Source organism: Molossus molossus, unplaced genomic scaffold (assembly GCF_014108415.1).
Source record: "Molossus molossus isolate mMolMol1 unplaced genomic scaffold, mMolMol1.p scaffold_m16_p_6, whole genome shotgun sequence".
Lineage (NCBI taxonomy): Eukaryota > Metazoa > Chordata > Mammalia > Chiroptera > Molossidae > Molossus > Molossus molossus.
Genome location: NW_023425399.1, coordinates 54,371,701 through 54,399,000, shown reverse-complemented (window position 1 = coordinate 54,399,000; position 27,300 = coordinate 54,371,701). Strand labels below are relative to the sequence as shown.

The 27,300-nt window shown below is 38.6% G+C and overlaps 1 protein-coding gene across 5 annotated transcripts in view; it reads left to right on the top strand.

The window, feature by feature from the left end:
- The first annotated feature begins 321 nt into the window (after nucleotides 1–321).
- KBTBD12 (kelch repeat and BTB domain containing 12) overlaps nucleotides 322–27,300 on the top strand; it is a 101,959-nt gene continuing 74,980 nt past the window's right edge. For 2 of the 5 annotated variants that reach the window (XM_036245331.1, XM_036245335.1), the window contains exons 1-2: nucleotides 322–410; nucleotides 9,117–10,600. In XM_036245331.1, coding sequence (XP_036101224.1) covers nucleotides 9,531–10,600 — 1,070 coding nt within the window. In that variant the 5' untranslated portion in view covers nucleotides 322–410; nucleotides 9,117–9,530. Of the gene's footprint in view, nucleotides 411–5,935; nucleotides 5,957–9,116; nucleotides 10,601–27,300 lie in introns of those variants that run through there. The other 3 variants (XM_036245332.1, XM_036245333.1, XM_036245334.1) reach the window with 3 other exon arrangements.

The following is a 27,300-nucleotide window of genomic DNA, read 5'->3' as shown; positions in this document are numbered from 1 at the left end:
TGTGTCCTTGCCCTTCCTGGCCGATCTTCAGTCGCCCTGGCACGCGGGCAACTAGCGCAGGTGCAAAGCCGCCTTCCTAGCTGGAGAGTCGCGGACTGGATCCAGCTCAGAGAGGCCTCGGTAATTCGCAGAGCGGTTCCGGGGCTTGGGGGAGTGGTCTCCCGTCGTCTGAGGCTCTGAGGGCCAGCAGCTGTCATCTAAGAGGACCTGCCAGCGCCCTCCCTCCTTCTCTGTCCTCCCTGATTGGTCTGTTTATACTGCCAGGCCGCACAAGCCCATATTAGGCAGTGCAGGTCAGTCAGGCCTGTCGCCAGTCGTCTGCCGGCCCTGTGCCCTCCGGACTCCTGAGTGTCCTGACAGCCACCGGCCCGGCGGCCACTGTGAAGCCAGCGGGGTTGTACCTCAAGCAGGTCAGTACTCCGTAAGTCACAGAGTGATGGCGAAACGTGGGGCATCTTAAAGCCTTGTTTTAGGTGTAGTGCTTCCCTTGTGTTGCCCTGCCGCCAGCTCTTTCCAGCAGGGCTCAGCTCAGCAGTAGCCTCATCCTGGAGATCATCTCTACCCAGCCAGGGCCCTCCTCCCTCCTTCCTGTAACATTATTCAGTTTGGTAGCCTTCATGGTGTTATCATTCTCTGAATTATCTAACTACTTGATCATTTGCCTTCTTTACTAGACTGTAAGCTCCAGAAAGGTAGAGGCATGCCTCTCTCTGTTCAGGTTGTTTTGCTAGAACCCTGAATAGTGCCTGGCACTTTAAAATGTTTCAATAAACATCGAAAGTATCCCCAGGGTAACTCTCTTAACTTTAAAACCAGAAATATAATTGCCCTGCATTTCCCTCCCCCTCCACACATGTGATTCTTAAGCAGAAATAATGAGCTATAATGCATCTTAAAGCTCTTTGAGAAGTATAAAGCATGGTGAGAATGAAAAACATTGTGAATTCCTCAAGGAAAGGAAAAAGAAACCTGTCTTGTTTAGCTTTACCATTCATATGCTTGGCCATTATTAAATGCCTAGTGTGGGGGATGATTATTACTGTTAAATGATTCAAGCATTTGTCCATACTAGTGGGAGACTCAGAGTGCATTTAGGGTAATGCACGTGTTCTGAGCCATTTTCTACCAGTGTCTACACAAGATGGAGATACTGAAACAAATTAGGGTATGGGGATGTAATAATAAAAACCAGGGTTCACAAACTTAAATAGCTGTAGGATAACTAAAGTGGCAGGGGTGAGAAAAGCAACAGCAGAGGAAGAATTACAAATGATAACTGGTACTGAGGTCTCAGTGGGGGACAATGGGGGCTGGGAAATATGAGAATAGATGTGCCATCTGAGAGGTAGCAACTGGCTACTCAAGTCCTGCATATTGTTGTTGCCATGGGAATTAAGGGCTCACTGTTGCCATATTGTCCATTATTTTCTTTCTTCAAATATTTTCATTTATTTTCAGAGAAAAAGCAAGGGAAAGGGAGAGAGTGAAAGAAATATCTATGTGAGAGCAGACATCCATTGCCTGCCTCCTGCACGCCCCCTACCAGGGATCTAGAACAACCCAAGCATGTGCCCCGACCAGGAATCAAACCAGTAACCCTTTGGTGCATGGGACAGTGCCCAACCAACTAAGCCAAACTGCCCAGGACTGTCTCAACAAATGCTAGAATGTTTCAATTTTGCTTGTTGACAACTAATTTACTAAAATAAATAAATACATAAATAAATAAATAAATAAATAAATAAATAAATAAATAAATAAATCATAGAAAAAGAAAAGTGAGCAGACATTTTGAGATCTCTGGCTTCAGTTATTCTCTAAGAACAGGAACCAAATTCCTGAGAGCACACGGTGACTGGGAATTCATTTTGAGAGTAGGAGTGAGAAGTGGGTGTCACAATGTATCAAGTTATAGGCAAGGAAATCAAGTTAACGATTCTGGGTGATTTATTAAACTTGGGCAAAAGGATGACAACTTGAAGAATTGAACACAATTTTTATATGTGGAAAAATATAATCAAGATAGTGATTTATCAACATGTATAAAATATAAAAGAAAAAGATTATCATGAACTTGTAATTTAGTACTAAGCAAAGCACTCATTTAATTGCATAAATGATATTGAGCAACTCTAATGTGCCAAGCATCATCACAGACAGATGTTAAGAATACAGAAATGATTACGGCATGAACTCCCTACCCTCAGTGTGCTCATCATTGAAAGAGGAGGCAGGTATATGCCTAAATAAATTGCAGCAACAATAGTGCAACCACTATGGTTAAGGTACAAGCAAGGAAGGGCAGAGGAGGCTTCACTGAGGAAGAACCAATTAGATTTTTTCAGGTATAAAGGCATGTTTGCATTTTTTGGTGGTTCAGTACTACTAAAAGATTGAAAACTGTAAGGAAGGAAAGTTAGGAGATGAGGAAGAAAAGGTTAGGAGATGCCAAATTGTGAAGTGCCTCATAATGACTGATGAGGTGTAGGGTTGCTGAAAATAGGCTCAAGATAATTTTTTTTTCTTTATTGATCTTAGAGAGAGAGGAAGGAAGAGGGAGAGAGAGAAACATCAATGATGGGGAACATCAATTGGCTGCCTCCTGCATGCCCCACACTGGGGATCGGGCCCACAGCCTGGGCATGTGTTCTGACCAGGAATCGAACTGGCAACCTCTTGGTGCATGGGTCAATGCACAACCTCTGAGACACATTGGCTGGACCAGGCTAATTTTTTAAAATATGGGTACTTGATAGTGTCAACCCATGGTCATTGGTTCCAATTCAACACCAACAGGAATCCCTAGTTTGGGGTGTGGTAAAGAAGGAAACTTCATTTAGTGCAAAACAGCTCAACTGTGATACAGCATGACTGTGAAAACAGCACAACTGTGAGGCAGTCTTGGGGCCAGGCCCCTCTCCTGCTAGACAGTTCTACACCCCAGTGGTCTGTTCTGTTCTGCTCCTTGCCACTCTGCTTTGCACTGAGCTGTTCTTCTCTATTGTGCTTTGGTCTGCACTGTTGTGTGCCAGTCTGCTCCACTCAGCTCTAGGGAGAATTTTCAGTATTTCAGCTCAGCCAGGAAAACAAAGTCTTCAGTCTTTATGGGAAAGGGAAAGTGAGTTCTCAGAGCCAGAGGGGAGCCAGCTTATGTGGACAGAAATGACCAACCCTGGTTCCTGATTGATCTGTCCTGGTGCAAATGAGGACTCCAAATCCTTGCAGTTTGATTGGTCCAAAGGTACTGTCCTGATTGGTCAGAATAGAGTTGCTCTGGTTGGTCAGAGCTGCACAGCTCTAGTTGGGTGGGGAAAACCTCAGTCCTATTGGTTGAAATAGGATTCCAGGAACTCCTTTATAAGGGCTGGCTCAGATAGCAGAAACACAGTGCAGGCAAGTAGTTCAGTGCAGAGGCATGAAGTTCAATGCAGGCCTCTCACTAAAGTGCAGTTTGAGCTAAAGGCCTCTGTAGAAATTACTACTAGGTTCTTTGTTTTAATTCCCATTAAACCAGGAGTAGGAAGTATTGTTTCTGCCTTTCCGCCAAAGCAGTTCTCATTCAGACTGGATAAGTAGGCTGTAAGCTTTTGTATTTTCCAATCACATAAATTAAGCTGCATATACCTAGACAATTAAAAAATATATTATGTATCTCTATGTATATATATGCATATACATACACAGAGACATGGTATATGATGTGGGTTAAGTTTTCAAAGGTATAAGTTATTTAACTTTTATTTTAAACTTAGTATATGCAATATTTAAGACATGTAAAAGGGTATAAAGAACAATTTTGTATTGTGTACCTGCCATACAGCTGGTGAAGTTAAAATTGAGTCTGCATTGGTCGTGCGGGTGGCAGCCACTCGATGTGTCCCTTCACGTCGATGTTTCTCTCTCTCCCCCTTCCTCTCTCTCCCTCCCACTCTAACTGTACAAAAAAAAATGAAAAAAAAAAAAATTGAGTCTGCAGTTGAAATTCCTTGTCCTCCTTCTGCAATTGCATCCCCCTCCTTCCCAGCCTCCTGATAGGCAACGATTATCCTTAATTGGATGTTTATAATTACCCTTCATTTATTTATATTCTACTACATTTGTATGTATCCTTAAAGAATATATAATTTTTTAACTTTTTATTTTTATATAAGTTCAAGTTTACAGAAAAGTTCTAAGAATAGTACAAAAACTCCCATATACCTTTCCCAGATTCAGCAATTGTTTATATTTACTTTGTCAGAATTTATCATCTCCATTTACTCTTTTAGAATATATAATATTTTTGCATATTTAAAACATATCTGCCCTGGCCGGTTTGGCTCAGAGGTTAGAGCGTCGGCCTGCGGTCCTGAGAGACCCGGGTTCGGTTCCCGCTAAGGGCATGTACCTCGGTTGCAGTTTGTCCCCGGCCCTGGTTGGTTGTGCGGGTGGCGGCCACTCGATGTGTCCCTTTCACATCGATGTTTCTCTCTCTCTCTTTGTTCCTCTCTCTCCCCCCCACTCTACCTGAACAAAAAATGGAAAAATGTCCTCTGGTGAGGATAAATAAATAAATATACTGCCATAAAAAAATAGAAATAAAAAAATAAAATAAAACATATCTACATTTTTTCACTCATTATTATGTTTGTGAAACTCACCCATGTTGATACATGTAACTGTAGTTCATTATTTTTGTTTGTTTCTTTGTTTTGTTTTTTGTGCTGTAGTATTCTCTCTTTTCTATTAATGGATATTTAGGTTATTTCCAAATTTTTGCTGTTTCAAATAGCGCTGCTATTAACTACTTTTAATTTTAGCAAAACATGGAGGCATGGTCATATAGCAATTATTTTTTAGAAAATGTAGCAACTTTAAAGATAATGTAAAGATTATAAAATTAGCCCTGGCCAGTTTGGCTTAGCGGTTGGAGCATCGGCCTGTGAACCAATGAGTAGCAGTTTCGATTCCAGTCAAGGGCATGCACCTCGGTTGCGATTTGTTCCTGGCCCTGGTTGGTCGTGTGGGAGGCAGCCACCCCATGTGTCCCTTTCGTGTTGATGTTTCTCTTTCTTTCTCTCTTTCTCTCTCTCTCTCTCACTCCCTCCCTCCTACTCTAACTGAACAAAAATGGAAAAATGTCCTCAGGTGAGGATAAAAAATTAATAAATGTCATAAAATTAAATAGTGTAAAAGCAAAACATTGGCAACTTTCATAAATTAACATTTTTGTGCCACATTAAAATGTATAACAGTCTACTTCTCAAAAAACTATATTGGACATGAGTATAACTGCATCTTGGTTTTGCAAACTAGGCTTTATTCTTGTGATTCATATTTATCTTTGCTACTCATTTTCCTCCATTATTATGGGTATATGCACCATTTCAGTCTTCTATAAATTGGAGCAGAGAATGACTTCCCATTGATATCATTTAAAACATTTATATAATTTTGTTTTGCTGATGAAAAAAGAGAATGCCTTCTATGTTTTCATTAAAGAAAAAGTTGCTGTCAGCTCTCTTTTATCTATGAACTGTGTCTGTACCCACAAGCAGTTTGTATATGGACCCACACATCATTATTATTATTATTTGAAAATTATTTGTACAAGTATCCTGCCTCAGTTGTACCAAGCAAATTTTACCAAACAAATTACCTATTGTATACATGCATGGCTTTATTTAATTCTCCTGACTATGCTTATATAATTCTCAAAATTAATCTTCGGTGAGAAAAATGAAAGAAGCTAAGAAACTTGCTCATGTTACTAGATAACAGAGCAAGGATTCAAACCTAGGCCTCAGTAACTCAAGCCAAAACATAAGTTTCTGAACTCTGAGGTACACTATGCTATACCACTGTAAACAATAATTTCCATTGGATGCTCAATCTAGCTACTTTGATAATATACATTATTCTCATTTTACAGATAAAGAAACCTTAGAAAGGTTGAACAATATTAGTACTGCAGCAAGTAAGTGACTAAACTGAGATTCAAACCCAGGACTATCTCATGTCCAAGCCCCCACCTACAATGCCAATATCTTCTGTGCACCTTTTATGCAAAAAAAAAAAAAAAAAAAAAAAACAATGCTGAAAATAGCTAATTTAACTGCCCAAGTATTTTTCAAGATTTTCTTCAATAAATTCATTTGTTCTATAAATCAGTAGTAATTAGGATATCTTTCAGGAGTTGTACAAAGGGCAGTTAGAAGGAAGGGAAACCTAACAAATATATATGCTCATTTAAAAAAAATTGTAAATGTTACCTCAGAATGTTTGAAACAGTTCTTTCTTTCTTTTTTTTTTTTAAGTATCTTGGTTGTTGTTGGAGCCAATGTTTGAGGCAAAGAAGCTGCATTCAAATAAAATGTTTATCCAAATAATTGATTTATATATGGTAATCTTGAAGACAACCAGATGATCTTTTTAAAATAAGAATCTGTCCATTCACCCTCTCAAAACTCTTCAGCTAGGTTTAAGAGAAGTGGATATTAGATGCCCAGACAGGATATTTTCCTACTCATAATCTAGAAAATTGATTTATTTATAACAGTTGTTGACCTGCTGCCTACTCCATGAGCTAGGAATAAATTTTATAATTTTATATGGCTTTTTGAAATGAAAGAAGTTGAATATTTTATGACGTGAAAATATATTACATTTAAATTTCAAAATTCATAAAACATTCTATTGGCATACAGCCACACTCATTTGTTTACATACTGTCTATTGGCTACTTTTGCATTACAACAACAGAGTTGTGTTGTAGAAACTGCATGACCTACAAAGCCTTAGTTTGCTAATACTTGCAGCAGAGGGAGTAACAAGAGTGCAGACTTTGGAGTCAGACAGAGCTGGGTTCAAGACTCAGTTCTTGCACCTATGTAATGTGGCCATTTAATGAGAAGAGGTAAACTCAGAAGAGTGTCTTAGCGATTCTATCAAGGAGAAATGAGGATAAGTAGAGGTTTTTATGGTTCTTTTACTTGACAGTGTAATAATAGAAAATATAAGAATATAATAAAAGTGGAATTTTATAAAATACGTAATTGCCATTACCTTAGGCAACCTTTTCTCAATATTTTTACATATGTCACATATACTCATAAGGACTCCTGAGTGCTAATAACAGCAATCTCAATCCAAACTATCTTAAAAAATAATGGGAATGGTTTGTCTCTCAAAACTCAAAAATACAAATATAAGGCATGTTTCATACTCCATTGCTCTGGATTCGCTGTTTCTTCCCTATATTGCCCTCATACTGGCTTATGGCAACATGGCTGTAGCAGTTCCAGACTCCTCATCTATATAGAACATGGATACCCCCAACCATTGAACCAGAGACCTGAGCTACACTCTAATTAGGCCAATCTCAGGTCTCACACCCACCCCAGACCAGTCACAGTGGTGAGAGGAATGGGAGTCAATCCCACCCTAATTTCACTAAATGAAGGCAGATTGGATGCTGGGGAAAACCCAACATTGTCCACTATCAAATTGTTTATAAGATATTATGTATAATGTGTTTATAAGAAAACAAGCACAAAATGTGCTAGCTATTATTCCACTCTCAATCTCTCTTTGAAACTAATGCCACCTGTGTTTTTATTACAATAACCCTATTCCAAAAAGTTTGACAAGGATGGTTTGGTTCCTGCCTTAAATGTATGAAATCCTAGGTGTTTACATTAATAACATTTGAGTCCTCAGCATTTCATTTCTCTTGTAGCAACATCAAAAATCAATGTTTTAGGAACTATGAGTCTGAACTGCCTGCAGTGTGTTAGATCTAGTGATTATATCTAGAAGCTGTACTTGGCCTTCCCACATTGTTAGTATTGATATTCTTTGGGAGATTCTTGTATATCGGTGCAATACTAAAAAGTTTTAAATATTTATTTTCTTATAAGAAAGCTTTTATGCTTTTCAACTTAAGGTAACAACTATCATCTGTGAAGTTGATTGATGTTTTTATGTATGATGTGGTTTACATAATATAATTTGGGCTAGTCATAGGTGTTACAGAAAAGTTCAGAAATAAAATTATCTCTTAGCCCATATTTGGATTGTCTTTGTAAAAATCTATATGAAAAAAAACTGCAAAAAGCAAAGGTCTACTTTAACCTGCAATCCCTTGCAAATAAAATCTTAAGCTTTTAATGAAAAGGAAATGAGCTATTAATGCCAGAAAATCTGGCAAGAAGGGTTTTATTCCTATTTCAAGTACAAATTCTGGCTAGTTGTTATAATTCCTTTTTATGGGTCTTATAGTTTCCATTAAATAATTAAACATTCCTATCAAGCTTAACACCTGTTTCCTGAAAGGACTTTAAATTAGCACTGAAAAAAATGTCATATCTTATTGACACACATGAGATTTCTAATTCTTTACAGGATCACAGAGATTTAGAAAATGTATAACCTTTACAGTTGCAAATTTTGTTTTCAAATTGTTGAAATTATCACCTCCCCTTCTTTCTTAACCTCCTAGTACCGACTTTTCGACCATCAATGTTTATTCTTATTGCATGTAACTTATAGCTAAGTACAAACTAGAAAGAGTGACAGAGACTTAAGATCCCCTCCTCACATTAAGTTACCAACTCTAGGAATGTCCTTCATAAATCAAAACAGCTAATTAACTTCCTTGAAACAGCTTGTTTGCATCCCTCTGGGGAGGTGACTATGAGACATCTAGTTTAGAGACTTTTAATTAGTGCTTTTTAAGTTGAAAAGTGATGCAATCTCTGCTACTGTGAAATAGGGAACAAAGATAAGCTGAATAAGGATGGAGGAGAGAGAAACCAAATGACTTTTGTACATTTTCTAAGTTTAGAATGATTTAGTTGTAAGTTTTAAGTATTGTGAAGTCTCAAGTCAGCAGACATTGGGTTGTGCTTTCCAAAACATCTATTTTGAATTATCTGCCCCCTAGCAAGGTTTGAGCAGAATTTAAGGGACTTTTTTTTTTTTATCCAATATACTACATGGCCCCTGTTGTGATTTTGCGAGTTGGCCATTTTAACATTTGGGTGCGTTTTTTGGGGGAAGTGTGCATAACCTTTTAGGTGATGTTGCATCTCCTCAGAGAGAGTGTTACCTAATGCCTCTATATTCTTTGTCTGCAGGGCATCTGTATTTGGTAACTGGAAGTGGAATTGCGAAATGTGTCCATCTTATCACTTCTGTCTTCATTCACCAAGGGAGGGAGGACTTTCCAGCCCCCCTAGAAAAATCTCTGCTGCTGGTTAGGAAAATAAAAATTTCTGTTTATACAACTGACATTATTTTTAGATATGAAAAAGTAGTCATCTTAAACCATTCTGTTCAAAATGAATATTTATAAATAATTTTTAGAACTAATGCTGCATTTTTAATATTATAAAGAATTTTTTTCTTAGTGGAAACCTGCTTCTTTTCTTTCCTTCAGGAATGTTATAAGACATCTCAGTTGCTTTGTGAGTAATCAGATATGCAAATAGCCCCTCAAGAATCAAGCTAAATTTAAAGACAACTTACTTAGAAACACTGGAGAGTATATCATGGAGTGCAAAACTGAAGGGAAAGAAAAATACCAACATAGCTTGAATCTACTGAATAAAATTAAGAACATGAAAGAATTCGCAGAAATGATTGATGTAGTACTCATGGCAGAAGGAGAGAAATTTCCTTGCCATAGACTGGTCCTGGCTGCTTTTAGTCCTTATTTCAAAGCTATGTTCACCTGTGGACTAGTTGAATGTACTCAAAGAGAAATCGTTCTTTATGACATCACAGCAGAAAGTGTGTCAGTTATATTAAATTACATGTACAGTGCTTCTTTGGAGATCAATAATGCCAACGTACAAACTGTAGCTATGGCTGCCTATTTTATGCAAATGGAAGAAGTCTTTAGTGTGTGTCAAAAATATATGATGGACCACATGGATGCCTTCAACTGTGTAGGTATCTATTATTTTGCAAAGCAGATTGGAGCTGAAGATTTATCTGATCAATCGAAGAAATATTTATATCAGCATTTTGCTGAGGTAAGCTTACATGAAGAAATACTAGAAATTGAAGTGCAGCAATTTCTGACGCTTATTAAATCAGATGACCTTAACATATCCAGAGAGGAGAGTATTCTGGATTTAGTTCTGAGATGGGTAAATCATAACCAAGAATCACGCAAAGAGCATCTTGTTGAGCTTTTGAAGCAAGTCAGATTGGAACTTATAAATCCTTCTTTTTTAAGACAAGCCCTAAAAAGGAATACAATGCTTCTATGTGATGCAAACTGCATTGACATAATTCAAAACACATTCAAAGCCTTCAAGACACCCCAACAACATCCTCTAAATCTTCGTTATGGCATGGAGACCACTAGTCTTTTGCTTTGCATTGGCAATAATTCTTCAGGAATCAGGTCAAGACGTAGGAGCTATGGGGATGCCAGTTTTTGTTATGATCCTGCATCACGGAAGACCTACTTTATCTCATCTCCCAAATATGGAGAGGGTTTAGGAACTGTGTGTACTGGTGTTGTCATGGAAAACAATGCTATAATTGTGGCTGGAGAAGCAAGTGCCTCTAAACTCTCTAGACAAAAGAACAAGAATGTTGAAATCTATAGGTTTGTATCTAGCACTATATTTATGTTTGTTTTAATTACCTTGATTTGACATTAGCAACAGTAGGAGAAAATATAGCTGAAATAGTGACCACATCTTAAGTTACATGTAATCAAAATTATCCTATAATTACATATTTTACATATATAAAACTCGTAATTAAATCACCCATACTTAAAAAACTTTTTTTCTCCCTTTGTTAAGAACATATAGTTGAATTTGCATAAGTTAAATGTATGTTGTGATTTCATTGTATATTTTCTTTCTTTCCTTATTTATCAATATATTTTATTTTTAAGAGCTTGATATAAATTTTTTAAAATATATATTTTTATTATTGGCAGTATTACAGATGTCTCCCACTTTCCTTCCCTTTACCCCCCTCCTCCCAGCCCCTATTCACCTCGAACCTTCACCACACTGCTGTCTGCGTCCATGGGCTATGCATATAAGTATATAAGTTCCTTGGTTTATCACTTGTCATACCTCCCCTCCTCTGAGATATGTCAATCTATTCCATGCCTCCATGCCTCTGGACTTACTTTGTTGGTCAATTCATTTTGTTCTTTAGATTCCACAAATAAGTGAGATCATGTGATATTTTTTCTTTCTCTGACTGGCTTATTTCACTTAGCATAATATCTCCCAGGCCATCCATGCTGTCTCAGAGGGTAAGCGATCCCTATTTTGTACAGCTGCGTGGTATTCTATTGTGTAAATGTACCACAGCTTTTTTATTGATTCATCTACTACTGGGCACTTGGGATGTTTCCAAATCTTAACTATTGTAAATAACGCTGCTTTGAATATAGGGGTACATATATTCTTTCTGATTGATGTTTTGGAGTTTTTAGGATATATTCAGGAAGTGGGATTGCTGGGTGAAATAGGAGTTCCATTTTTAATTTTTTGAGGAAACTCCTTGCTGTTTTTGATAGTGGCTGCACAAGTCTGAATTCCCACCAGCTGTGAACTAATGTTTGTTTTTCTCCATATCCTCTCCAGCAAGTACTTATGTGCTGATTGATTGATTGACGATAGCCATTCTGACAGGTGTGGTTTTAATTAGCTTTTCTCTGATGATTAGTGATGTTGAGCTTTTTTATCATATGTGTATTAGACATCAGTATGTCCTCTTTGGAGAAGAGTCTATTCAGGTCCTTTGCCCATTATTTAATTGGATTGTTTGTCTTTTTTATGTTAAGTTGTATGAGTACTTTATATACTTTGGAAAATAACCCCTTATTTGATGTATCATTGGCAAATATGTTCTCCTAGAGAGTAGGCTTCCGTTTCATTTTGATGCTTGTTTCTTTTGCTGTTTCAAAAGTTTTTAATTTGATGTAGTCCCATTTGTTTATTTTTTCCATTGTTTCTCTTGTCCTAGGGGATGTATTAGCAAAAATTCTGCTATGTGAGATGCCTGAGATTTTACTGCCTACATTTTCTTCTAGAATTTTTATGATTTCACAGTTGACATTTAAACCTTTTATTCATTTTGAGTTTATTCTTGTGTATGGTGTAAGCTGGTGGTCTTGTTTCATTTTCTTTTACATATCTCTGTCCAGTTTTCCCAACACCATTTGTTGAAGACACTGTCTTTACTCCATTGTATGTTCTTGCCTCCCTTGTCAAATATTAATTTACCATAATGTGTCAAATATTAATTGAGTATATTGAATTCTGGGGCATATATTGTTCCATTGCTTATGCCAGTACCGGGCTTTTATGATTACAATAGCATTGTAGTATAGTTTGATCCCTCCAACTTTGTTCTTCTTTCTCAAGATTGCTGCAGCTATTCAAGGTCTTTTTTTGGTTTTATATACATTTTTGGAGTATTTGTTCTAGTTTTGTGAAGTATGCCATTGGCATTTTAATAGGGATTGCAATGAATCTATAGATTGCTTTGAGTAGTATGAACATTTTAATGATGTTAATTCTTCCAATCTATGAAGACAGTATATGCTTCCATTTGTTTGTATCTTCCTCTGTTTCCCTTTTCAATGTCCTGTAATTTTCCAAGTACAGGTCTTTTACCTCTTTGATTAAGTTTATTCCTAGGTATCTTGTTTTCATTGTTGTTACAATGGTAAATGGGATTGATTTTTTAGTTTCTCTTTCTGAGAGTTCATTATTGATGTATAAAAATGCCATCAATTTCTGGATGTTGACCTCGTATCTTGCTACTTTGCCGAATTCATTTATTAAATCTAGTAGACTCCTGGTAGAGTCTTCAGGGTTTTTTATGTACAATATCATGTCATCTGTGAATAATAATTTTTTTTCTTTCTTTCCAACTTGGATTCCTTTTATCTTTCCTTCTTGTCTGATCACTGTGACTAGGACTTACAGTAATGTGTTGCATAAGAGTGGAGAAAGTGGATATTTTTGTCTTGTTATTGTTCTTAAGAAAAATGCTTTACATTTCTGCCCATTGAGTATGTTGGCTGTAGGTTTCTCATATGTAGCCAATATTATGTTGAGTTATGATTCCTCTAGTCCTACTTTACTGACAATTCTTATCACAGAAGGGTGCTGAATTTTGTCAAATGCTTTTCTGCACCTATTGATGTGATTATGTGATTTTTAATTATTTATTTATATAATTACTTAATTTTTTAAATTTTTGTTACAGATGTTTCTCCTTTTTTTATCCCATTGACACCCTCCTCCCCATCCCCCTTACACCGTCCCTGGCTTTGTTGTCCATGTCCGTTGGTTATGCATACGTGCATATAAGTTCTGTGGTTTATCTCTTACCTCCCCTCACCACCCCCTCTTCTGAGGCCTGTCAGCCTGTACCCTGCTTCCACATCTCTGGATCTGCCCTAACCTCAGACTGTTATTATCATTATATTCCACAAATAAGCGAGATCATGTGGTATTAGTCTTTTCCTGCTTGGCTTGTTTCGCTAAGGATAATACTTTCCAGGTCCCTCCATGTCGTCTCAAAGGATAAAAGATCTTTCTTTCTTACAGCTACATAGTACTTTATTGTGTATATGTACCACAACTTTTTTATCAATTCCTATACTGATGGACACTTAGGCTGTTTCCAGATCTTAGCTACTGTAAATAGTGCTACTATAAACATGGGGGTACATATGTTCTTTCTGATAGGTGTTTCAGGCTTCTTAGGGCATTTTCCTAGAAGTGGGATCACTGGGTCAAATGGAAGTCCCATTTTTAATTTTTTGAGGTAACACCATATTGTTTTCCATAGTGGCTGCACCAGTCTGCATTCCCACCAGTAGTGTACTAGAATCCCCTTTTCTCCACACCCTTGCCAACACTTGTTGTTTGATGATTTGTTGATGGCGGCCATTCTGACAGGTGTGAGGTGATACCTCATGGTTGTTTTAATTTGCATCTCTCTGATGATTAGTGATGTTGAGCATTTCTTCATATGTCTGTTGGCCATTTGTATGTCCTGTTTGGAGAGGTGTCTGTTTAGTGCCTTTGCCCATTTTTTAATTGGGTTCTTTGTCTTCCTTTTGTTGAGTTGTATGAGCACTCTATATATTTTGAAAATTAACCACTTATCTGATGTATCATTGGCAATGATGATCTCCCAAACAGTGGGTTGCCTTTCCATTTTGATGGTTGTTTCTTTTGCTGTGAAGAAGCTTTTGAGTTTCATGTAGTCCCATGTGTTCATTTTCTCTTTTATTTCTGTTGCCTTAGGTGATGTATCAGTGAAAATTCTGCTGTGTATGATGTCTGAAAATTTGTTGCCTACATTTTCTACTAGAATTTTTATGGATTCATGGGTCACATTTAAGTCTTTTATCCATTTTGAGCTTATTTTTCTGTATGGTGTAAGTTGATGGTCTAGTTTCATTTTTTTGCATGTAGCTGTCCAACTTTCCCAACACCATTTATTAAAGAGGCTGTCTTTACTCCACTGTGTGCTCTTGCTACCTTTGTCAAATATTAATTGGGCATATTGCCTTGGGTCCATTTCGGGGTTCTCTGTTCTGTTCCACTGGTCTGTATGCCTATTCTTGGGCCAGTACCAAGCTGTTTTGATCACAGTAGCTTTGTAGTATAACCTGATATCTGGTATTGTGATCCCACCTACTACTTTGTCCTTCTTTTTCAAGATTGGTGTGGCTATTCACGGTCTTTTTTGGTTCCATATTAACTTTTGAAGTATTTGTTCTAGTTCTGTGAAATATGTCATTGGTATTGTGATGGGGATTGCATTGAATCTATAGATTGCTTTGGGTAATATGGACATTTTAATGATGTTAATTCTTCCAATCCATGAACAAGGTATGTGCTTCTACTCTTTTATATCTTCCTCTATTACTTTTTTCAATGTCCTATAGTTTTCTGCAAATAAGTCCTTTACTTCTTTGATTAAGTTTATTCCTAGGTATTTTAATTTTTTTGCTGCGAGAGTAAATGGAATTGTTTTTTCAGTTTCTCTTTCTGTGAGTTCATCATTGGTGTATAAGAATGCCATCAATTTCTTGACGTTAATTTTGTATCCTGCTACTTTGCCAAATTCATTTATTAAGTCTAGTAGATTTTTGATAGACTCTTTAGGGTTTTCTATGTATAATATCATGTCATCTGCAAATAATGACAGTTTCACTTCCTCCTTTCCAATTTGGATCCCTTTTATTTTTTCTTCATGTCTGATTGCTGTGGCTAAGACTTCCAGTACAATGTTAAATAAGAGTGGCAAAAGTGGACATCCCTGTCTTGTTCCTGTTCTTGAGGGAAATGTTTTTAATTTCTGCCCATTGAGTATGATGTTGGCTGTAGGTCATTCATATATGACCTTTATTATGTTGAGATATAATCTCTCTATTCCCACATTGCTGAACGTTTTTATCAGAAATGGATGTTGGATTTTGTCGAATGCTTTTTCAGCATCTATTGATATGATCATGTTTTTATTCTTCATTTTGTTTATATGATGTATAACATTTATTGATTTGCAAATATTGTACCAGCCTTTCACCCCTGGGATGAATCCCACTTGGTCATGGTGAATAATTTTTTTGATGTATTGCTGGATCCGATTTGCTAGTATTTTGTTCAGGATTTTGGCATCTATGTTCATCGGGGATATTGGCCTGTAGTTTTCTTTCTTTGTAGTGTCTTTTTCTGGTTTTAGAATTAGAATTATGCAGGCCTCATAAACGAGTTTGGAAGTCTTCCTTCTTCTTGAATTTTTTGAAATAGTTGGAGGAGAATGGATGTTAATTCTTTTCTGTATGTTCGGTGGAACTCCCCCGTGAAGCCATCTGGGCCTTGGCTTTTGTTTGCTGGGAGAGTCTTGATTACCTCTTCAATTTCCTTAGTTGTTATTGGTCTGTTCAAGTTTTCTATCTCTTCCCAGTTCAGTTTTGTGAGACTGTGTGTTTCTAGAAATTTGTCCATTCTGCTTAGATTGTCGAATTTGTTGCCATATAATTGTTCATAGTAGCTGTTAACGATCTTTTTATTTCTGTGGTGTCAGTTGTTACTTCTCCTCTTTTATTTCTGATTTTGTGCATTTGAGTTTTCTGTCTTTGTTTCTTGGTGAGTCTAGTTAAGTGTTTATCAATCTTGTTTATCTTTCGAACAAACCAGCTCTTCACTTCATTGATCCTTTGAGTTGTTTTTTTGGTCTCCATGTCATTTATTTCTGCTCTGATCTTTACTTTTTCCTTCCTTCTACTTGCTCTCGGGTCTTCTGTTTGTTTGCTTTCTAATTCTTTAAGTTGTGAGGTTAGACAGGTAGAAATTTTTCTTGTTTCTTGAGGTAGGCCTCAAGTGCTATGAACTTCCTTCTCAGAACTGCTGTTGCTGCATCCCATGGATTTTGTGTTGTTGTGTGTTCATTTTCATTGGTTTTCAGGAAGTTTTTAACGTCTTCCTTGATCTCCTCGGTGACCCATTCATTGCTTAATAACATGCTATTTAGCCTCCATGTGTTCAGTTGTTTTTGCATGTTTTTCTTGCAGTTGATTTCTAGTTTCATGCTATTGTAATCTGAGAACATGCTTGATATGATTTCAATCTTCTTGAACTTGTAGAAATTTAGTTTGGGTCCTATCATGTGGTCTATTTTTGAGAATGACCCATGTGCACTTGAGAAGACTGTGAATTCTGTAGTTTTGGGGTGTAATTCTCTATAGATATCTATTAAATTCATTTGGTCTAGTACTTTATTTAGAGTCTCTGTTTCCTTGCTAATTTTTTGTCTAGATGATCTATCCAGTGCTGTCAATGGGGTGTTGAAGTCCCCAGCTATGATTGTATTGTTGTCGATTTCTCCTTGGAAGTCCTCCAGAAGATTTGTAATATATTTTGGTGTTCCTATATTGGGTCCATATATGTTTTTCAAGGTTATATCTTTCTGGTGGATAGATCTTTTCAATATTATGTAGTGACCTTCTTTGTCTCTAATTATGGTCTTCATTTTGAAATCTATTTTATCAGATATGAGTATTGCTACCCCAGCTTTCTTTTGCTTTCTGTTTGCTTGGAAAATTTTCTTCCATCTCTTCACTTTCAACCTATGTGAGTCTTTTGTTGTGAGGTGGGTCTTTTGTAAACAACATATAGATAAGTTATGCTTTCTTATCCAATCAGCTACTCTGTGTCTTTTTATTGGAGTGCTAGATCAAATGAATTTAATAGATATCTACAGAGAATTACACCCCAAACTGCAAAATTTACATTCCTCTCAAGTGCACATAGAACATTCTCAAAGATAGACCACATGTTAGGGTATAAACTAAGACTCTATATATGTTCAAGAAGACTGAAATCATATCAAGCATCTTCTCAGATCACAATGGCATGAAACTAGAAATCAATTGCAATAAGAACATGCAAAGACATTTAAAAACATGGAAGCTATATAGCATGTTATTGAACAATGAATGGGTAACCATGGAGATCAAGGAAGAAATTACAAACTTTCTGGAGCATTCAGTCCATTCACATTTAAGGTGATAATTGATATGTACTTATTTATTGCTATTTTTGTTTAGTGTGGTTATATTTTTATTTCTATATCTTCTACTATTTACAGCACTTTTTTTAACATAACTTGCAATGCTGATTTGGTGTTAATATATTCCCTTAGCCTTTTTTGTTGTTGTTGTTTGGGAAGCTTATTTGACCTTCTATTTTGAGTGATAGCCCTGCTGGATAGAGTAGTCTTGGATTCAGATCCTTGTTTTTCATGACCTTGATTACTTCATGCCACTCTCTTCTGGCCTGTAGTGTTTCTGTTGAAAAGTCAGCAGAGAGCCTTGTGGGGTTTCCTTTTTAGGTAACCTGTTGCCTATCTCTTGCTGCCTTTAGGATTCTTTTTTTTGTCTTTGATTTTTGGCATTTTAATTACTATATATCTTGGTGTGGGCCAGCTTGGGTTTTCTTACTTGGGGCTCTCTGTGCTTCTTCAACTTGAATCTCTTTTTCCTTCTCCAAGTTAGGAAAGTTTTCTGTCACTGTTTCTTCAAATATATTTTTGAACCCCTTGCCCATTTTTTTTCTCTTTGGGGACTCCTATGATGTGAATGTTATTACGTTTCCAGTTGTCCCACAGTTCTCTTAAGCTTTCTTCCAGTTTTTTAATTGTTTTTTTTCCTTTTGTTTTTCTGATTGGTTGATTTTTTTCTACCCTGTCTTATAATTCACTGATTCAGTCTTCAGCTGCCTCTACTCTGCTGGTTAGTCCTTTCAATATGTTCTTAATTTCTGCTATGTCATTTTTCATTTCCACTTGGTTGGTTTTCAATGTTTCTATATCTTTACTCATGGTGCTGATGTCCTTATTCATGCTGTTGAGCTTCCTCCAGATTATGGTTCTGAACTCTACCTCTTATAATTTGCTTAACTGCATTTATTGATCTCATCTTCGACAAAGTTATCTTGTTGTTTCATTTGGGATTTATTTCTTTGTTTCACCATTTTGGCTATTTCAGTGGGTTTTGGAGCCTGCCAAATTTTTTCTGTGGATGTTGGTGTTCTGCTGTTTGTGGCTCCCTCTACGGGATTTTGATGAGCCTGGGTGGGCCCAATTAAACACCATGTCTTACTTTCCTGGGTAGATTTGCAATCCTAGGAAAGGTTCAGTTATCCTCTAGCTTTTTCCTGGAGGCTAGTACTCTCAGTTATTCAGTGCCTTGGAATGTAGCCCTGATGTCCTGCATAGGAGGATTTCCAGAGGGTGGGGTAGATGCTGGATGTTAACGAGCCTCAATTCATTTCTTTCCCTCACCTGGAAAAGCCTGAATCTCTGAGGTATGGGGCTGCTGCTTTTCCCCACAGCTCTGGGAAGGAGCACACTGGCCAACTTCCTTTGAAGCTGCAACTCAGCAAAAACTGTGAGTACCCTCCAAATCTCTGTTGTTCCCACAGATTTCCAGCCCAGTCTGCCCTCACTCTGCGATAGCCCATTAGTGAGTGGCTCTGGCTATTTTCGCACTCTGTCCTGGCTCTCTGCACTGTGAATCAGGCTTGGTCTTTATTCCCCAAGGGCGCTACTCTCAGCTAAGACTGCTGCTGTCCATGGGCTCCCAGCCCCACACTTTCTGGCACCTCTGCAGATCCTACCAGTGTCCCTGGTTATAAGGTTCTGTCCTGCTGCTTTTCTGTTGCCTTTTTCTGAGGATTTGTGTTTTTTTAGTTATAATTCCCGTTTAGTCCTGTATAGCTTCCATTCACTCCACCTCCATTTTCACATCCTCTAAGCCTAGCTTGTGTGCAGCTGGGTCACACAGGCCTCTCTGGTGCCCCCACACCCTGTTGGTCATGTGGGTAACTGGATTGCACAGTCCCTTTGGGGACCTGGCTCTATACCTATGTTATGGGCTGCTGGGTTGCACAGGCAGCTCTGGTTCTTCAGCACCCTGCAGGTCCCGCGGGTAACTGAATGGCACAGTCCCTGCTGGGTTGCATAGGTCTTTCTGGTGCTTCAGCACCTCGCAGGCCCCGCGGGTAATTGGATGGCACAGTCCCTGCTGGGTTACACAGGCCTCTCTGGTGCTTCAGCACTCCACAAGTTCTGAGGGTAACTAGATCGCACAGTCATTGTTGGTTGCACTGGCCTCTCTGGTGTTTCAGCACCCTGCAGGTCCCTGGGGTAACTCAATGGCACAGGCCCTGCTTGGTTGCACAGCCCTCTCTGATGTCCCTGTACCCTTCAGGTCCCACAGGCAGGTGACTGGATCACACCAGTCTCTCTCGGGTTCTGGATTCCCACAGCTCTTATGAGCTGCTGGACTGCACAAGCCTTTGTGGAGCCCCAGGTCCTGCCACTGGTGACTGGGGAGTGCTGCTGCCCCATGGAGCTCAAATCATGCTCACCTTTGGCTGTAGTTTTTGGGGATGGGTCTCAGCTGCATGTCTGTGCTTCTGTTGCTTGGGGATGGATGTCTGCTCCCCAGCCTCTGTTGCTGGGGTTATATCTCGACTCTAATCAAGCTGCTAGTATAGGGGGTGGTGCTGATCTCCCGGCTGTCCACTGCTTCCATGACCAGCACCTTGGGAGCTCCACTACTGTGCACAGGTCTGTGTTGACACAGAGTGTCCACTGGTCCTATGGTGCCAGGTGCACTGGTGGGCTCAGGTTGCTGGGCCCTAGCCGCTCCCACTGCCTCCTTCCAGGGAAGACCCGGGATCTTCAAAAATGGTGGGACCTCCCCTCAGTGCATGGAGAAGCACCCTGAAGGACCGCTTACTGTGGTAGCTGGCTGCTCCCGTTCACAGCATAGGAACCTTCTCCTCTTCGTCTCTGCACTGCAGGAGTTTGGTTGTTCACCTTTACATCCACTCACACGCTCTCACACACTCACCCTCTTTCCAGTCCTGCCTGCCGCCATCTTCTCCTACCATAACTTTTCTGATTGTGTGATTTTATCATTCACTTTGATTATCTGATGTATCACATATATTGATTTGTGAATATTGTACCAGCTTTGTATCCCCAGAAAAACAAAACATATACCAACGGTCATGGTGTATGATCTTTTCAATGTATTGCTGGACCCAATTTGCTAATATTTTGTTAAGGATTTTAGCATCTATGTTCATCAAGGATATTGGTATGTAATTTTCTTTCTTTGAAGTATCTTTTGGAATTAAAATAATGCTGGCTTCATAAAAAGTGCTTGTAGGTGTTTCTCCCTCTTGAATTATTTGGAATAGTTTGAAGAGGATAGGTGTTAGTTCTTCTTCAAATGTTTGGTAAAGCTCTTCTGTAATTCTATTCAGTCAAGGGCTTGTTTGCAAGAAGATTTTGGATTACTGCTTCAATTTCATTAGCTGTTATTGGCCTATTCAGATTTTCAGATTCTTCAAGATTGAGCTTTGGAAGATTGTATGTTTCTAGAATCTGTCCATTTTACCCTGGTTGTCCGATTTGTTAGCATGTAGTTGTTTTTCATAGTATTTGCTCACAAATCTTTGTATTTTGGTGATGTCCATTGTTATATTGCCTCTTTCATTTCTGATTTTATTTGGGTCCTCTCTCTTTGTTTCTTAATGCATCTGGTTAATGGTTCATCAATCTTGTCTGTCTTTTCAAAGAACCAGCTCTTAGTTGCTTTGATCTTTTGTATTGTTTTATTTTAGTATCTTTATTACTTATTTTTACTCTGATCTTTATTTTTTAAATATTTTTATTGATTTATTTAAAGAGAGAGGAAGGGAGAGGGAGGAGTGTGAGAAACATCGATGAGAGAGAACATCAATTGGCCACCTCCTGCATGCGCCCCACTGGGGTTCGGGCCCACAACTTGGGCATGTGTCCTGACCAGGAATCGAACTGGTGACCTCTTGGTTCATAGGTCAATGCTCAACCACAAAGCCACACCGGTCAGACATCTACCCTGATCTTTATTATTTCCTCCCTTCTACTTCCTCTGGGGTTTTCTTTTTGTTCTCTCTCTAATTTTTTTAGCTGTAGAGTTAGACAGTTTATCAGTACTATTTCTTGTTTCTTGAGGTAGGTCTGTAATGCTACAAACTTCTCTCTCAAGATTGCTATTGCTGTGTCCCAGAAGTTTGGGGTTGTTGTGTGTTCATTTTCATTTATTTCCAGGAATTATTTTTATTTCTTCATTGATCTCATTGGTAACCCATTCACAGTTTGATTACATGCTATTTAGCTTCCAAGTGTTTGAAAGCTTTTGAGTGTCTTTATTGAACTTGATTTCTAATTTTGTTCCATTGTGACCCAAGAAGATGCTCTGTATGATATCAATCTACTTGAATTTGTATAGTCTTGTTTTGTGTCCTAACATGTGGTCTATCTTTGAGAATGTCCCATGTACACTTGAGAAAAATGTATATTCTGTTACTTTGTGGTTAAATGTTCTGTAAATATCAGTTAGATTCATCTTATTTAGTGTGTCTTTTAAGGCTGCTATTTCCTTGTTGATTTTTTATCTGGAAGATCTATCCAGTGATGTCAGTGGAGTATTAAAGTCCCATATTATGACTGTACTGCTGTCAATTGCTCCCTTAAAGACCATCAACAGTTGTCTTTATATATTTGGGTATTCCTGTATTGGGTACATACATGTTTACAAGGGTTATATTTTCTTATTGGATCTATCATTTTAGTATTAGGTAGTAGCCTTCTTTGTCTCTAGTTATGGCCTTTGCTTTGAAGTCTATTGTTTTTTATGTTGAAAATATTATAGATGTTCCATCTTTTTCCCCCATGACCCTCTCCTTCCTGCCCCTACCCTCATCCTGCCTTCTTCACACTATTGCTGTGTCCATTAATTATGCATATATGCATGTAAGTTATTTGGTTTATCTCTTTCCACCCCTCCCAGCCCCCATCCCTCTGAGGTTTGTCAGTCTGTTCCCTACTTCCATGATGCTGGATCTCTTTTGGTCAACAGCTTATTTTGTTCATTATGTTTCACAAATAAAAGATCATGTGGTACTTGTCTTTCTCTGACTAGCTTATTTCACTTAGAATAATACTCTCCAGGTTCCTCTGTGCTGTTCCAAAGGGTAAGCAATCTTTCTTTCTTACAGCTGCATAGTATTTCATTGTATAAATGTACTCAGATATGAGTATTGCTACCCCTGCTTTTCTGGTTTCCATATGCACGGAATATTTTTTCCATCCCTTCACTTTTGGTCTGTGTGAAACTTTTGTTCTTATATGGGTCTCTTGTAAACAACACATATATGGGTCACATTTTCTTATCCATTCAATTACCCCATGCCTTTTTATTGGAAATTTAATTAATTTACAATTAAGGTTATTATTGATAAGTACTTATATTGCCATTTTTTTATTCTTTATGCCTATATTCCTCTCTCTCTCTCTCATTTTCTTCTTTTTAAGCAGTCCCTTTAATATTTCTTGCAGTGCTGGTTTGCTGGTAGTGTATTCCTTTAGCCTGTTTTCATCTGGGAAACTTTTTATTTTACCTTCAATTTTAAGTGATAGCCTTGCTGGATACAGTGTCTTGGATTCAGGCCTTGCTTTTTATCACTTTGAATTCTTCATGCCACTATCTTCTGGCCTAAAGAATTTATATTGAGAAATAAGCTGACATGCTAATAGAAACTCCCTTGTAGGTAACTTTCTGCCTCTCTCTTGGAGCCTTTAAGATTCTTTTATTTTTATTTTTTTATCCTCACCCGAGGACATTTTTGCATTTATCTTCAGATAGAGTGGGAAGGAGAGAGGGAGGAAGAGAGAGAGAGAAACATTGATTTGAGGAAAGACACATTAACTGGTTGCCACCCACACAACCCCAACTGTGGCCAGGGACAAACTGCAACTGAGGTATGTGCCCTGAGCAGGAACCAAACCACTAAGCCAAACTGGCCAGGGCTTAATATTCTTTCTTTGTCTTTAATGTTTGCCATTTTAATTATGATGTTTCTAGGAGTGGTCTTTTGTGGTTCATATTAATTGGGACTCTCTGTGTTTCCTGGAGTTGTGTGACTTTTTTCTACACCAGTTTAGGGAAGTTTTCTGTCATTATTTCTTAAAACAGGTTGTTTGTCCCTTGTTCACATTCTTCTCCTTCTGCTACACTGGTGATGTGGATGTTGTTACATTTCACTTTGTCCCAAGGTTCCATGGAGCAATCCTCCTGTCTTTTCATTTTTCTTTCTATTTACTGCTCTAATTGGGTATTAATTTCTACTTTGTCTTCCAAATCATTTATTCAATCTTCTGCTTCATCCAGTGTCCTTTTAATTTCTGCTAGTGTATTCTTGATGTCAGATATGTTATTTTTTATTTCGAATTGGTTCTTGTTTATGGTTTCTGTTTACTTTTTCATGCTTTTATAGTTCCACTGAGTTCCTAATAATTCACACTAAGTTCCTTGAGCATCTTTATAACCATTTTTTTGGACTCTATGTCTGGCAGGTTGCTTGCCTCCATTTCATTTAGTTTTCTGGAGATTCCTCCTTTTTTTTATTTGGATATTGTTTGTTTATCTCCCCATTTTAGCTGTCCCTTTGTGTTTGCTTGTATGTATTACATAAGACTGTTATGCCTCCCAGTCTTTGTGAGATGGTCATATGTATAAAGTGTCTTGAGGGGCCCAGTGGTGCAGTCTCTTTGATCTCTTATGCTTGATACTCTAGGAATGTTCCTTGTGTGCATTATTTGGGGTGCTTCTGCTATAATTGGGACTTAGCTGTTGATGTCCCCTTCATGGATCGGATCTCCCCTCTGACTTGTTGACTGTGAAGCTCAACCCCTACCTCATCATGCCAGCTGTTATACAGGTACTGACAGAATAAAACAAGACACAACAGGAACAAACCAAAAACACTGTGAAAATCAAACTAAGAAAGCAACAAGAAGAAAGATTAAGAGGGAAAAAGAAAAGAAAAGAAAAGAAAAGAAAAGAAAAGAAAAGAAAAGAAAAGAAAAGAAAAGAGAAATGGAATACTAAAAGACATGAGACCAAAGACTTGCAGGGGATAGAAAGAAAAAAAAAGGATAAGGAGGAGGAGGAGGAGGAAGAGGAGGAGGAGGAGGAGGAGGAGGAGGAGGAGGAGGAGGGAAGAAGAAGAAGACGACGACGACAAAGAAGATGATGGCGGCAAAGAGGGAAACTAAAAGAACTAGAATAAGAATAAAAATGAAAAGGAAACAGGAAATAAATTAAATAATAATGATGATTGGTTTTTTAAAGTAATAATAATAGATATATTATAATGTAAATAGGAAAAGTAAAATGGGAAAAGAAAAGCAGAAAGAAGAGAAAAATAAAATAAGAAAAATTAGCAAGAAGAAGAAGGAAGAAAGAAAGAAAAGAGAGAGACAAAAAGAGAATAGAATAAAAGGAAAGAGAGAAATTAGAACTATGCAAGAAAAAAGAGAAGGAAAAAAGACTCCCCCACCCCCACCACACACACACACACACACACACACACACACACACGAAACTTTGGATGTACTATTTGTGGAGCGCACTGGATTTTGCTGTGATGTTGTTGAATCTGGTCTCTTGGTGTGTCTAGCCTGGGCCTCCTGGGAGCTTCTCTGGTGCAGGCCAGTGTGACTCACAGTCCCTTCCTGGTTTTGGACAACCTGACAGGCCCAATAGGTGGCTTCCCATATAGTCTGGTGGATGGGGCCTTCTTATTCCAGAGGCTGGGTCTTTCTTGGGTCTTGCACTTTGAGTGTCGCTGTTCTGAGTTCCTCTCCTTTCCCCTTTGGAGCTGGGCTCTTCAGGAGTATCCTAGTCTTGGCCAGTACAGTTTGATCAGACTTGTATTGAAATAGGGCCCATAGCTTGTGGGAGGGGGTCCAGGCACTTCTTCCCCTTCTGATGCTCTAGCTCTGTCTGGCTTGTTGGTTCCTCCTTGCTTCCACTTTCAGGGACACAGATTTGGAGCCCTGGGCTGTTCCCCTTTTCCTCAAATTGCTGCAAGGTGGATCAGAAGCAGCTGTTCTGCTGGTGGGAGAGAGGGCATCTCCCCTGTGCTCCAGGTGGGCAGGGATGCTCTTCCTTCCTGGTCCTTCTGTCTAGCCCCCATTTTGCTCACCAGCACAAGTTCTTCCAAGAAATAAAGGGTCCCCCATATTCAATTCTGGGTGTGTTCATTCTTCTCTGTTGGAGGCTGGCCCTGAGCTCCACTGCATAGCCCTTCCTGCTGACACAGATCAGGGCAAACTTCCTAGGCTGGATGATGGCAGAGTGCTAGTGCTACTCTATTCAGGTACTTCAACTTCAGGATTCCACTGCTGCTTTTACTCTACAGTCTCCACAGCCAGTGCCCTGTGGGCCACCTAACTCTGTCCCGGCACTCGTGTCTCACCCACAGATCTTCAGCCTCTTCAGTCTCCATTTGGTCCTCAGTTCCAGCAGACCCAGATCCGGGGAGGCTACAGCCCCCTTCTGGGCTTTCAGTGCACTTCTACCCCTCACCTCTGATGGAAAGGACATGCAGCCCAGGTTTAGGGCAGTGGTGGAAGTGGTGGAAGTCCAGAGTAGTGCCACAGCATGAGTCCAGAGCAGGTCTGTCCAGGGGCAAGGGTCCAGCTGATCCACAGCAGTTGCACAGGGTTCAGGCAGGGTACACAGCAGGTGCATGGGGTCCAGGCAGGGTCCATGGTGGGCGTGCAGGGTCCTGGTGGCATCCACAGCAGTTCCCCACAGCCTCCTCCAGAGGAGGACCTTGTATATCTACCAAGATCGTGCAGTTTCCAAGCCCAATCTGCAAGAAGCATTGGCTGAATGGCTCTGGTGGCAGCAGCAGCTCCCCAGCCTGAAAAGTCTGAACCACCCATCGCTAAGACTCCACATGATCGGACTGACCCTCACACCCACTCATGTACCCACGCATATCTGCACACTCACCCTCTCACTCACTCTTATCCTCCCTTTGGTCCTGCCCACTTCCATGTTTTTTCTTGATATAACTTAACCAGAAGAAAAATATATTTCCACTGGCTTCTTTGAACTGATTTATTTTAGTTTCTACTTCAGAGTAGTAATTTTTTCTCAAACAAAAGTTACTAATTATCTGTCACTTTTTATTTGGTATCCTTAATTTGTGGATCTTCCCTAAATGTCCAACAGTATAAAATGTTTGTAGCCTAAGTTAAGAGGGTGTTAATCCTAGAATTGTAAGAGGAACAAGAGTGTTTGCTAAGAAGTAACATATCACCTAGGTCTTGTATGTGAGGACACATATATTTGTTTACTATTTATTCAGCTCATAATCTAACTGGATAAATAATAAATGAGCACATAGAATATATACTGTCTAGTAAAGCTCTTATTTAATTTCTTTCTCCCCTCAGTACCCTCTTACCAGGGTTTGTTAAGAATTTTCAATCACAAAGTAATTATTCTGGATAGAGAAGTTGGGACAAAGAAGAAATTAAAAAGTCTACCATCTGTCATGTCTTAGCATTCCATTATCTGTTTCAAGCGATAGGTTTTTTCCTTTTTCACATTCATCCTTTGGAGACATGTTTTATTTTTCCTAGTAGAGAGAGGGGAGGGAATGCATAGTCCTGGATAAGTGATGTGGATCTATGTCCATTGTAACACAGCATGTCACTGAGAAGAAGTAGTGGTCTTCTTCAGAATAACTGGTTAAAGACTAAAGAACCAGGATATCAGTACCTAAAGGAAGAGGAAGCTTTGGCTTTCCCAGCATAGTTCTTAAAGGTCCATGCCACCTGTTTTATTTGATCCTGATTAAATGCTCTTCTTTCCATTTGAGAGCTTCTTGTTACAAG